Below are 12,561 nucleotides of genomic sequence, written 5' to 3' on the forward strand. Positions count from 1 at the left end.
TCCGTATCCTTGGCAGGCTGTAGAATACAATCTGGGGAACCGCCGTGTTCAGCTGCCATGTATCTACTATTAGTGCACGCCTCTTCCATTTACTACTCTCTCAATTCCCGGGTCAATAAGCTACTCCCAAAGGCACCTTCGCGTCTGACTTTTCCAATCTTCTTCGTTCCATTCTGGTGGCGAGACCGACCTCATTCTCAACTCGCCCAAACAGGTCTTGCTTAGCCACCATGTCTTACTCATTGTCCTTGACGTCGATGACAGTATGCTTGAACTTCCTCGCAGGAACCTTGCGATTGAACAAGATATCGATTTCGCGATAAGAGCGGTGCTTGAGTTCTGGCAAAAAGAAGAACGCCATGATCCAGCACACGAGAGCAGTACCACCCCAGACGTAACCACACTTGCCTGCTAGATTCCATCCAGTCGGATTGAGCATCTTTGAAGCGAGATAGATCATGGGAATCTCGGCAACGTAGTAGGCCGCGCGGCCAACGCCGGTGCTCAATGCACGGAGACGGACTGAGCTTGTTTCAGCGATTATGCTATAAGAAATCGGTCCCATGAAACCAGCGAAGACGAATGAGATGATGATCCCGAGGACCGCCTGGGCATAGTTCGTGGCATTATTCTGCGAGATTGATGCACAAATTCCCAGAAGAACGAGCAGGGTGATATTGACAGCGGTACCCCAGAGATAAATGGTCCTTCGACCGAACCAAGCAGTGAGGAACCACGAGCCTGCATTGGCAACGAATCCGAGACATGAATTGATCAAGTTGAGCGCGAAGGCACGGTCAGGTGAGATTCCCGCTTCTGAGTAGAGAGTCATCTTCTGACTTTACCTGACAATTGATACTCAGGGATACTCACGTTCAAAGAAAAAAGTAGCCTGGTTGGCAATCAGGTTACCGGCGAAGTTTTGTGATGCGTACATCAGGCAGATAATAGTCGTTCGTCTTAGATCGGTACCCTTCCACAAATCGAGCAGGGTTGGCTCACCTCCCTGCTGAACTTCGATCTCGACCGTACGTTCCATCATGGCAAGCGTCTGTGTGGCGTTTTCTGTGGTGTGTCTGGGTCCGAGACGTTCGACTGAACGAAGAGCCTCAGCCTTGCGGCCACGTCGAACAAGCCACCAGGGAGATTCGGGTGAAAGGAAGACGAGGATCAGGAGTGGAGTCTGGTATGGTCAGAATCCTGGCTTTGTGGCATCCGAGGAAGCCACTCACAGGAAAAATCCATTGCAAGGCAAGCGGAATTCTCCATGACCACTCATCAACACCAGCACGGTATCCATAGGTTGCAGCTGCGACAATTATGCCTCCAATAGACCAACTCATCTGGAGGGTTGCCGTGCAGGCACCTCTCAGGACGAGAGGCACAACCTCACTGGCATATGCTGGGGTTTGTGAGTTTATGAGACACGATACCATATGCCGAGATTACACAGCTTACCTGGTGAGTTGGCGATAAAGAAGCCCCAAGGCACACCTTCCAGCGCTTGGCCAACTACCAGAAGAGTGAGAGAATTGGCCTGAGTTTATGCGGTTAGTGGTCAAGCTCGACCAGAAAGATGGGTCACTCACGAAGAAAGAAATGAAGATGGTGGCATTCATGAGGACCAAAGCCCAGATGGTCGTCCAACGATAGCCAAGTCGAGTGGTGACAGGCCCAGCGAGGAAGACTCCGACAAAGGCTCCGCACTGCCCAGATTGAAAGAGAGCACTTTGCCATCTGGTCGGGATGGCCCAAGCATTTTCTCCTACGACGACACCATATTTTTTCTGAAAGGCCGGTAGGGCGACGAAGTTTCCATTCAAGAACATGTCAAACGATTCCATGACCTGGCATGTGTCAGCTGTTGGGCAGCTGCGAAAGGATTTAATGTCGAATCACCAACATATGGGCACTAAAATGGAGGAGATATGCTTACAATAGTGAAAGACATGACGAAAGCCCAAAAGCAAGCCCACGGATGACTCTTGACCGCCTCCCAAATTCGCATTTCATGCTCACGGTTCTCGCCATCGACAGCATCGTTCATAAGATCAGCGTTGATTAAGACATCAGAATGGTTGGTGTCGACTTGAGCCACTCTTTGGTGCAACTCCTCCTTCGGTTCGCCGATAGCAGTCGACATGTTGGGGGAACTATGTGGCTATGTCACCAGTATGAAGATGAACGAGAATGGAGAACCAGAAAAGAAAGAGCAGGATGCTGTGCATCTGGGGGGATTATAGCTTTTTCGATACTTATGTTGCAAGGTAGTGTCAACTACCCCAGGTTGGAACAAATCCCGGCGGCATACATTGATTGATTTGGATTTCTGATCAGGCATGAGAGTACACCCCCCGCTCTGATCAGGTAGATACTCCGACATTGGCCATAGCGAGCAGGGAATAAACCCTTGTCTGGTTGACAGTGCAGGTGCTATTGCCAGGAATACCCGTAATGGGCTGGATCATCGTGCCACCAGAAGCTTCCACTGAACATCTATTGTCCCGTGGATCGTTGTTGCTCACTGGGTCCAGCAAAAAGACCAATGGCTGTCTTCCAGCGGTCTTATACTTCTTTGAGAAGGTCTAGGGAATGCAGTGACCTCATGTTCCAATAAGAAGAGGGACCAGGCCCAAAATCAAGTTTGAGGGGAATTTCGCTTCTGATTTAGTCATTCGTGCGATTGTACCGTCCAGGACCACCCAATTGCTATTCACCCTGGTGCTCATGGACGGCATCTTGATACCACCCTGGTGAATATAAGGTAACATTCAGTGCCACTCCACTTTGGAAGAAGTGCGCATGATACGTGGAGAAAATAAGACGCGCAAAGTATGGTAGGCTCTGAACATGTCTCGAATGGTGCATGCGCCTGACATGCTGTCGATCGAGCGTCTACACTAGAAGTGGTGTTGTAGCGCATTTTATTGCATCAGTCTGAGACTACTGTGGCTTTGATTAAGGTGAGCCTGGATGGGGTAACATTGCAGTTAATTTTACCTTGCAAACAGGCTCGCGCTAGCGGATGGATCAACATTGTCCTAGGTATCTGGTCCAACTAGCAATTCATTCTACCCCCACGCACTACAGCTCATGGGAAGCTGGGAATTGATGGGCTGAGTTTAGTCAGGAGAAGAAAGTGTTCATTGGCGACCTGACCAACGCTCGAAGGCTGCAGGAGGCTGAAGATGCTCATGTTCAACTGTGAAAAGATCAGAGATCGTCAGACGATGAGGCATGGGAAGCTATTCGTATACCAAGGTCCGTTAAGCCTTGTTGGTGGTGGCGGTCCCGAAGGCTTAGCCCCCGAACGCCTCTCGTACCCCGCCGAGTTCTTTATTCGTAACCGCACCTATCTCCGAACGGCCACCAAAACTCCAAGTTTGGCGCCCCATTTTAGGGCATGATCAACGTGTTCCCCACACACCTAGCCTGGTATTGCTGGACGTCACGGGTTAGTTTGTTTGACAGACATGCAGTTCGAGCATTGTATCGTTTGTTCAGGCTTGCCATGATTACTTCCCAGCTCTTCAAGACTACTTTCAGTTGTACCTCTGCGGAGTCCTGGACGAGCTCCCCAGGTACCTCATAGTCTGCATTCATGGATACCATGCTTAGCAGCTTCACTTGGTTGCGTTTGCGCAGCGGAGAGTGCCATGGAGGTCCGGCGTTGATCCTTTTAGACTCCTTGACTCATTGCTTTCAATTCGTTGGCCAAGGGTGACTTATCTCTTCCTTTGCTAGAAGACCTGGATGGAACGCATCCATAGGCTTCTCGACGCCCGTTAGAAGACATTCTAGAAAGTCCGGGGCCACGGTTAGTCCGGCATTAAAAAATCACTGGGGTTGATTGGTTAAAATTGATTATCATTCAGTCATTAAACTACACAAAGGACAACTCCCTGATAACATATTACTTCGATGCCTTTTACAGTAAAATCACTTCATCAGGTACCCTGACGTCCCGAACGACCCCTGTTCCCCCTGTCGCTTCCGATGAACAAGATATTGCTAACCGACCGACTTTATATCCACTACTGATGAACTGTTCTTATGGGCGAATCAGGTGGAAAGGTGAACGAATCACTTAGTTGAGAGAAGCAAACAGAGAAAGGGATTCGAGGATGATGTGCTCCCTGGAAATTATTGTCATCAGTATTGGCTTGCATCAGCAAGTAAGCGGTTGAGGAGAGTCTCGACCTAAAACGCCTGGCTATTTAATATCCGGCAAATTGTTGCAAAAAGTGATTGTTGCCATCACTGGGTATCTCAATAATTATTGTGTAGTGGAAGAAAGCAGCCCTGCGTGCTGCTCTGTGACCCCGTTGAGCATTCGTCCCAAGTTTGCGTTTACCCATGAACCCGAAACATTATGTGGTAGTTCATTCTCATTGATTTGAGATAAAATGAACCCGCCGCGTCTCCAAATTTCACATCATAGTTTAAACCTTTACCGTTTTCACGACTCGGGTGTCTATGCCGTGGCCCCAGCCGTAAAAACGACAATCCTCACCGTACCAACAACCAGGGTCCTCGGTTTTGTTCTGCGGACATCTATGGCCATAGATGCACTCAGGGTCTGAACAGTCCATTCTGTAATAACAAGGTGTCATTCGCGCAACCTCCCGCAGAATGCTTCGCTCGCCCTTTGAAAGAGGATACGTGTGTGAATGCGAACAATTGTTACTTGTGCAATACGACGCGCCCTGGAGGTAGAAGATGTTGCAAAGTTTGAGCTTCTTGATCCGTTGGATCTCATGATTGGGAATGGAGGAATCAACCTTGTCAATTCGTTGATCGAAACGATTTCGCTCGATGCTCTTGCTTGCTGGTTTCACTTCTACCACATCCGGGCTTTTCATGGACGTTGGAGTCGAAGTCCGCGTAGTGCTAGCCTTGGAGGGTGGACCGGATGGAAGGAAAGGCTGTGCTGAGATCGAAGCCCACGTCATGGCAGGTGTGCTTGAGCTTGAAGTTGTTCCAGTGGTGCCATTTGACTCAACTCGAGAAAGAGCCGGAAGTGATGCGGTGACGGCTTGTAGAGGTCCTTTGGGGACTGCAGGCACAGCGGCCAGCTTTGTTGTTCTAAACAGACCGTCGAATTTTGTGACTTTGACTTGATCCTTCAGTGTAGCGATCTCTTTCTCCAACGGTGCAGCCTCAAGTAGTGTAATATGGTTCAACACCGTAGGATCTCTGATGGTCTCCTCAAGAATAGGAGCATACTTATTGTCGCAGCCTAGAATGATCTGATGACAATGGCAGTCATAGATATTACTTTGGAATTGTTCACTGAGTTTTTCTCGCGTCGCATTGGATCTCGAACCAGAGTCGACGAAGTCAAGTGAAACTTCAGCACCATTGGCGCCTCGCACAAATTCATCCAAGAGCGAAGGTCGCTCGATAACCTTGAGCTTTGTAAGGTTGTCGGCCAGAGACTTGACATTGGCATAAATGCGTACGACAGTTCTGAATGATTCGAGGTGATGCAGCGTTTGGGTACCGAAGGATTGGGCGGCATTTATGATTTTGTTGGCGGCTTCAACGCCACCTTTTTCTCCCTTGGACAACAAATCTTTATTGAAGAGTAAGCTATCAGCATCGATGAGTATTAGGACATAGGCGTTTCGATCCTGGTGGGTAGGTTAGTATCAATCGTGTGGCATGGCGCAGCCTCAGGATCAGGTTAACATACCATAATCGTTTTAACCTGACTTAACTGATCTCGTAAGGAGGAATCTTCCTGACGAGCTTTTCGATTGAAGTCAACCTCTCTGTTGTAGTCCATTTGTAGGCGATCGACATGGTTTTGGGTAGTTTCGAGTTGGTATAATAAATCCTATTGATTGATGATTTAGGATGGAGACCAGACGGTGTAACGTGAAAGTACCAGAAAACGTAGGACACTTACATCAATGAGCTGATTTCTCTCATCTTCAAGACTTCGGAGACGCTTGTTGCGTTCTCGAAATGAAGAGTGAGTACTCACTGGACCAATCTCACCAATGGCGCGGTTCCTGAAGGGAGTGGTTCGCGAACCATAATCAGGACTGGAATTGAGCAGAGGGTGATCGAATGTGGGTGAAAATGGATCAAAACGAGCCATGTCGGGCATTTGGTTGAAGGTTGATGTGAACTGTGTAGCTATTGAATGGATATCTGGAGTGCAGAAGAAGGAAAGTAAGTTGGCGGTGTGAAGAGATATTTGGTGTTGACTATGGGAAAAAAGTTGTCTTGGAGAATCGCGAGGCAGAAAGTAGGTAACAAAATTATTGCTATGGAGTCCATCGTCAAGATCATGGGCATGCTTAGCCGTGAGTTTAGGCTTGCCTAGCGGGCGCGGGACCAGTAACAATGGTCTAGTTCAAAGTTTCTGGGGGTGCTGAAGGTCCGCTCTTTTTAAGTGCACGGCGCGTATCTGGCCAACGTTAAGCTTATACCTTGCGAGACGACTAAGGTAAGTGAAGGACTACTTGGTAATTAGTACGAGGTACTAGAGAATCTCTAGTAGAACTCTGATGGCGCCCTTTTGAGCCCCGATCAAGATATGGGCTAACTTGAAATCTTTTAGAGCCATTGCTGCCCTATTCATTTCTCCAATTTCCTATCTAGGTACGATACGCTGGCCTCTCCTCTCTCCAGATTGACCTCACAAATGTGAAAGTGTCCCATTCGAGTGCTTCCCCGTCTACCACCCACCTTTCTTCACCACCCACAAATCATTTTCCCTCCCCTTCCCTACCATCTACAACCACGATCAACATGGGTCGCTTCAGAGATATCGCCCTACTCCTCTTCGGCGTCCAGGCTGCTGGCGTCTTTGGTCAAATCGACCCTGTAAGGCCATCCAAGAACTCAACCTGCCGGAACCTTTCCTCCCACTAACAATTCTATTCATAGGAGGTCGCAGAAGAGGTCGAAGACCCCTCAAAATCCCCTGCAATCGCTGTCACAGTTGAAGCCAGCTTCCCTAATGCTGAGATCTTTGGCATCAAGCTGGTCAATGGCAAGCAGACCGAGTCCATCCTCTCCTTCACCAATGAAGAGCCCGACCCAGTCACCATTCAATTTGTTGGTGGCAGCTTGTGGACTGCGGATCCAGCTTCTCCTCCTCGCATCGTTCGCAACTTGACCACCCACCAATATGCCGTCGAAATCCCTCCTGGAGAGAAGCAGAGCTTGCCCTTTCGCTTCTCCACCAACATGCACCCGCAAGATCTACGATTGAACTTAGCCGCCGTTGTGAGCTCTCAGAACTCCTTCTTCACGCTCCCAGCATTCAACGGCACCGTTTCCATCGTCGAACCAGACGCCAGCATCTTCGACCCACAACTGTAAGTTGGCTCTAATCACATTGCCCATTCAGCGCTAATCAACCCGTGTTCATAGTCTGTTCCTCTATTTCTTCCTCCTTGCATGCGCCATCGCCGTTGGATATTTCTTCTACACCATCTGGATTGTCCCATACTTCCCCCAACAGAAGCGCAAGACTCCCGTTGGTAGCAGTAAGAAGACACCCCGCAAGGTCGACGCTGTTGTGGTCACCTCAGACAACGAATCACCGGCTGTCGCCACTGGCGCCAAGGCCTACAACGAGGAGTGGATTCCTAACCACCATATCCAGCGTCCCGAGGCCCGGAGAGTCAAGAGCAGTGGTCGCCCCAAAAGCCGCACCGGCAAGGCAGAGTAAGGCGCTCGTTAAGTCGCAGACCAAACTCCCGTTGATCAAAAATCGATATCTTCTTCTTTTGTCAGGTGGACTAAAAGTTGGGCTGGAGCATTATTTTCTAACATTGGCCAACCGGTGGGGTGAGGGCTTTCACATGAAGCGAGCGAAAAAGACATGGAGGGAACACACTGGAGAGGAGGCAGAAACATGCTCTATTATTGGTTCTACACGGATTTCTCTTTTGGAAATCTGGGTTGACATATCCAAGATGCCAAAATTCCTGTTAGTGTATATTAAAGCAAAAAATAGGGGCACATCAGATCAAGTCTGATCACATTAAAGCATACCGGCGAAGCATGAGAAGATGGGGCCGTCAAGAGGACGAACCGAAGCGACCACAAACCAGGCAGGATGCTGCTGCAACTACATATACGGACTCACAAAAAATAGGTTACAAAACATATAACCTGTACAATAACAATATTACTTAACTTGAATGAACTGTGGAATAACGAAGAACATGTCGTAGTAGCTCCGGCGTGGCAGCAGAGACAAGGCCATACTCGTACATGCCAGCGCTCATGCTCGTCAGAACAACCTTGTTCGAGCCGATTCGACCGAAGCTGTACAGAATTGTCACCATGCCTGTCGATCCCAAAGTCATCGGGAAGCGGACGCGCCGAGTCTAGCATCGCGGTCGTTGCAGCCAGCTCGATATGTAGTGCGATAATCCACCAACCGTATAGTCTCACATCCGAACACGGTATTCCCGATCCATCACCGCAGAGACGAAAGGAAGATGTAAGGCGAGACTGAGACGACTGAGGAAATCTGTCTCATGACGTCAAAGCACCCATTATGTTTCTCGCTCCAAAGTGTTGATCGCGATACATGAAGGACTTGACTTCGATTTCCAGACATTTGTGTGGATCTCATACTGTAACACGTGGCTCGATAAACCGATTTGCTCTGCCTCGACATCAAAGGCCAATGCAAATAATAAGATCTGTGAAACCTCACTTGGGTCACCTCCACTACGATAAATGCGCATTGAGGGGACTCATGGCCGGGAAGCGAAAACGTATTTACTCAATTGAATTTCCTACGGCAACTCAACTGGAAGAGAAGCAAGACAATAAGACCATCGTAGACGTACATGCAATGCACTTTGCGATCAACATATCGTAACAGCACCGCAACCACGTGTTGAATACTGGTAGCACAGTCAAGCAGTCAAGAATCAGTCGCCCATGATTTCATCATCTTCTTGCTGCTCAGCATTAGCGTCAGCATTGGCACCGCCAGCACCGTCGTTATCATCGTCATCGATCTCATCCTCCTCGAGATCACGCTGGTGTTGTGCTTCCTCATCATCATCGTCCTCGATGTCGTCTTCCTCCAGCACTCTCGCTTCTGAGAGTGTCTTTTTCTTCTCCGCAGCTTGTGCGGCATCAGTGTTTTTGGACTTGTTTGCTGCACCTGCTTCGCTCTTCTTGTCCGCTCCTCTGGCGATTCCGCTGGTCTTCTTCTTGTCTTTCTTCTCGTCGAGATATGCCAGCAATGCGGTGTAATTCTTTCCGAGCTTGGTGCGGTTTAACTGAAGTCTCTTCTTGACTCTATTGTCCTTGATGGCACCACCGACCAGAGTGAAGATGATCTTACTGGTGAGCTCACAAAGGTTTTGCTCCGCGAGGAGCGCTGCTTGCTTCTTCGCGCTTTTGCCTTCTACCACGCCTCCTTCATCATCTTCGGAGTCATCATCTCCAGTATCAGAGCCAGCGGCTTCATCCTCCGAGTCCTCGGGTGGTTTCTCGATATCCTCTTCATCTTCCACATGACCTAGGTCTTTGCTTTTCCCTTTCTTATCCGCAAGCTCAATTTTCCGACGTGTCTTCTTTGCAAATGATTTCTCCAATTTTTCGTGAGTTATCATTACGTCCCTGATCAGATCTTCCGGGACGACGGTCACAAGACTCTTTAGGTTCTGCTCTACATCTTCGTCCAAGTGACCTTTCTCAGGTTGGAAATTCCTGATTGTGGTGAAAAGGGCAAAGAGTTCGAGTACATTAATGAGCGCATTGTAACGGACTGGATCGAGTGCAGTTCTCAGTTCAATTATCGGACTTAGTGTCGAGGAAAATGTGGTGCGGGTCATTGCGAGGTTCGTAAGCATGGCAGCCGTGAGGGAAGAGGTGTCATTCGTTTCAATGGCTTTCTTGAGACCGAACACCTTCCACCGGAAATATCGTGAGAAGAGCTCTAGAAGGGCGGTACAGAGTTGGTCCTCCAACTCGTTGAATGCATCTGTCGTGTCTTCTTCCGGCTCGCCACGCTTGAGAAGTTGCAAGAGAAGGTCGAGGAGGATCTGTGGGTTGGCTGATCGACCTTTTTGTTTCTTCGATCCGTTGGAGTCTATCCTGCCCTCAATGACTTGCGTGCAATCATAAACTCCTGCAAGCTCAGCCATACGCAAGGCAGTATTCACCAGTTCACCAAGCAAGGGCAATTCGAGGGTCCCGCGTGATCCAATATCTTTCCCTGCCAATAATCTGGTCAAGGTTGCAATCGAATCATTCCAGATTTCTTGAACTTTTGCGTTCGCGGCCTCCTTGCTCTGTTCGAAATTTCGGGCATTGCGGAAAGCAGCGCTGGCTGCCGCAAGGACCTTTTTATCAGAGTGCGACGTGAACTGTTTGCTAATGTCATCAAGGATGGCAGCATAGGTAGCCTCTCCGTTCTGAAGATCATTGATCAAGTCAATGTCGAGCAACTGCTCGATGCGGAGAATGGAAGAGGCCGCTTGAGGAGTACTACCAAACTTGCTCAAAAGCTGTGGAAGTATAACGGTAAGGTTCTGTGCTGCTGACTCTTGTTTCTCGCGGATTTGGTCTTTGGTTGCATTTGTCTTGCGACCTGAAGCCGATTCGAGGATCGAGGAGAGATACAACTTCACCGAGGCATACAAAATGTCAAGTAGGATGATATCCTCGCCAGCATTAAGTTTGTAGGCTTGTTGAACTTGGTAATTGATGTCGTCGTCGTCCCCATGTGCTGCAATTGTAGAGTGGTCATATAGTAGATATCCCGCGAGTCCCTCCCAATTGTGCAATTCTGACATGTGAGGGAAGATGGCTTGTGCGGCAAGTACATATCTTGAGTCAGATAAATTGATCGGTAGTGATTGGGCATTGCTCCCGTCGAGTGATTCTTCATCGCTGTCGAATGCCGCCAGGATGCTTCCCATGCATTTGAACTTGATCCATTGTCGAGTTGGGATCGTAAAGTCCTCAACGTCGTCAACATCGGACAGTGCTGCATGATATTGAGCTTCATCAAAGTCGTCAACTGTTGAGATATAGAAATCTTCAATATTTGAGACAAAGAATCGACCAACTGCTTTCCGGACACGTGGCTCGTTGTCAAGGATTAACCTGCCGATAGTCTCGACCTCGTCCGGCTCGAGCAACTCAGCATCTCGAAGTCGATCAAGGAGTTCAATTGCCTCAACTCTGACACTCACATCAGCATCGCTGGCACCCATCTCGACGAGTCTAGGTCGAAATCGGTCGGTGAAGGCTCTCAACGCAGCAATATTCTTCTTATTCTTAAAAAGATTCTTCAACTGCTTAATGTCTTCGAGCCGTGTCGTGGCCGCGGTATCATTGAGCACCCACCCAAGGTACCGAAGGTATTGACCTTCCAAGAACATTTTGCGGTATATCGAGATCCAATTCCCTAGTGCGGCAACACACGGGGCTCTGATTCTTTCCTCTACATCTCGATACCGATGGACAAATACGGTATCGAAAGCATCTCTCAGTTGATTATCCACAGCTTCGAGCATTTCCTCGGCGGCCTTTTGACTCTCTCCAATAGTCTTGACTCGTCCTTTGTTAACGCTCCTTTTCTTGTTCTCAGCATCGAGTTGGGCCTTGTAAGTGACCATTGTGCCCTGAATCTCTTTCGCAACCTCGCAAAGAGCGGTGCTCATTGCGAGTGAGACGATCGTCGCAGTGTGTCTGAAAGATTTATAGTTCGCTCCCGACATTGTTGCTATCCAGACGTGGATGTTGTCATAGATTTCGGGATGTTTGTAGAAAAAAGAGGAATTGTGTAACGTCTTGATGATGGCGCTAAAGAATTCTTCCAACACAGCTTGAAACCCAACGTACTGTTTCTGCTTGGAGACTAGAGGATAATCAGGTGGCTTTTGTTGCTCATATTCTTGTAGTAGGTCTCCAAGCTTGCTGGGTACAGAATCCAGATCTTCGATATCCTGGTTCTCGATCCTAGATTCACATCCAATGCATTGAAGGACAAAGTTGACAAGATCTCGAATTGCACCGACATTATCGGTCTGCACTGATTGAAACCATATGGAAGCCGCATCATCGGGGGCTCGCCCTTTTCCAAATACTTCTGCATAGAGTCCTGACTGATGCGCCTGGCTAGGCCGAGCGCGAGCCTTTTGTGTCTTGGATCCTTTCCCTCCAGCACCACCTTCCGCAGTGGCTGATCGAATAGCTAGTGTTGTGCTCGAACCGTTGGTTGTTTTGGTTCTTTTAGCGGCAGGCTTCCCAGTCGCGCGCTTTGCTCTTTGTGCTCTGCGATTTGCTTTCAATTCCTCCTCACCGGGTTCGGATTCACCGTCTTCGTCTTCGTCTTCGGATTCGGAATCATCTTGATCGTCTTGGTTATCCTCTTCTTGGTCCTCATGGGCGTCACTTCTTGAAATTCGTTTCCGCTTTGTTGATCCATTCGCAAGGATACTACCCTCGTGACGTTCAGTAGAGAACAGATTTGGCTTGTGCACCACTCTCCCAGATTTGCGGCGTGACTCGCCGGTGCCGTTTGGCACGCTCGAATCCACCTCCATGACGCGCTGTGTCAGG

At 48.8% G+C, this 12,561-nt stretch overlaps 4 protein-coding genes across 4 annotated transcripts; 1 reads left to right on the forward strand and 3 right to left on the reverse strand.

The window, feature by feature from the left end:
- Positions 1-235: 235 nt before the first annotated feature.
- On the reverse strand, positions 236-2,143 carry LTR84_010003 (uncharacterized protein; the record flags this gene model as incomplete). Its single annotated transcript, XM_064853541.1, has 6 exons — positions 236-816; positions 874-1,183; positions 1,233-1,402; positions 1,459-1,537; positions 1,590-1,847; positions 1,937-2,143. 6 exons carry the CDS (start codon positions 2,141-2,143, stop codon positions 236-238), a joined length of 1,605 nt encoding a protein of 534 aa, XP_064709940.1.
- A 2,299-nt stretch (positions 2,144-4,442) lies between these two features.
- On the reverse strand, positions 4,443-6,106 carry LTR84_010004 (uncharacterized protein; the record flags this gene model as incomplete). Its single annotated transcript, XM_064853542.1, has 3 exons — positions 4,443-5,633; positions 5,696-5,839; positions 5,912-6,106. 3 exons carry the CDS (start codon positions 6,104-6,106, stop codon positions 4,443-4,445), a joined length of 1,530 nt encoding a protein of 509 aa, XP_064709941.1.
- A 656-nt stretch (positions 6,107-6,762) lies between these two features.
- LTR84_010005 (uncharacterized protein) lies at positions 6,763-7,690 on the forward strand (the record flags this gene model as incomplete). Its single annotated transcript, XM_064853543.1, has 3 exons — positions 6,763-6,837; positions 6,901-7,334; positions 7,390-7,690. 3 exons carry the CDS (start codon positions 6,763-6,765, stop codon positions 7,688-7,690), a joined length of 810 nt encoding a protein of 269 aa, XP_064709942.1.
- Positions 7,691-8,909: 1,219 nt separating this feature from the next.
- Positions 8,910-12,545, reverse strand: LTR84_010006 (uncharacterized protein; the record flags this gene model as incomplete). The annotated part of the gene is made up of 1 exon (XM_064853544.1): positions 8,910-12,545. One exon carries the CDS (start codon positions 12,543-12,545, stop codon positions 8,910-8,912), a length of 3,636 nt encoding a protein of 1,211 aa, XP_064709943.1.
- Positions 12,546-12,561: the final 16 nt, after the last annotated feature.

The sequence above is a fragment of the Exophiala bonariae genome, assembly GCF_035927105.1.
Source record: "Exophiala bonariae strain CCFEE 5792 chromosome Unknown scaffold_4, whole genome shotgun sequence".
Lineage (NCBI taxonomy): Eukaryota > Fungi > Ascomycota > Eurotiomycetes > Chaetothyriales > Herpotrichiellaceae > Exophiala > Exophiala bonariae.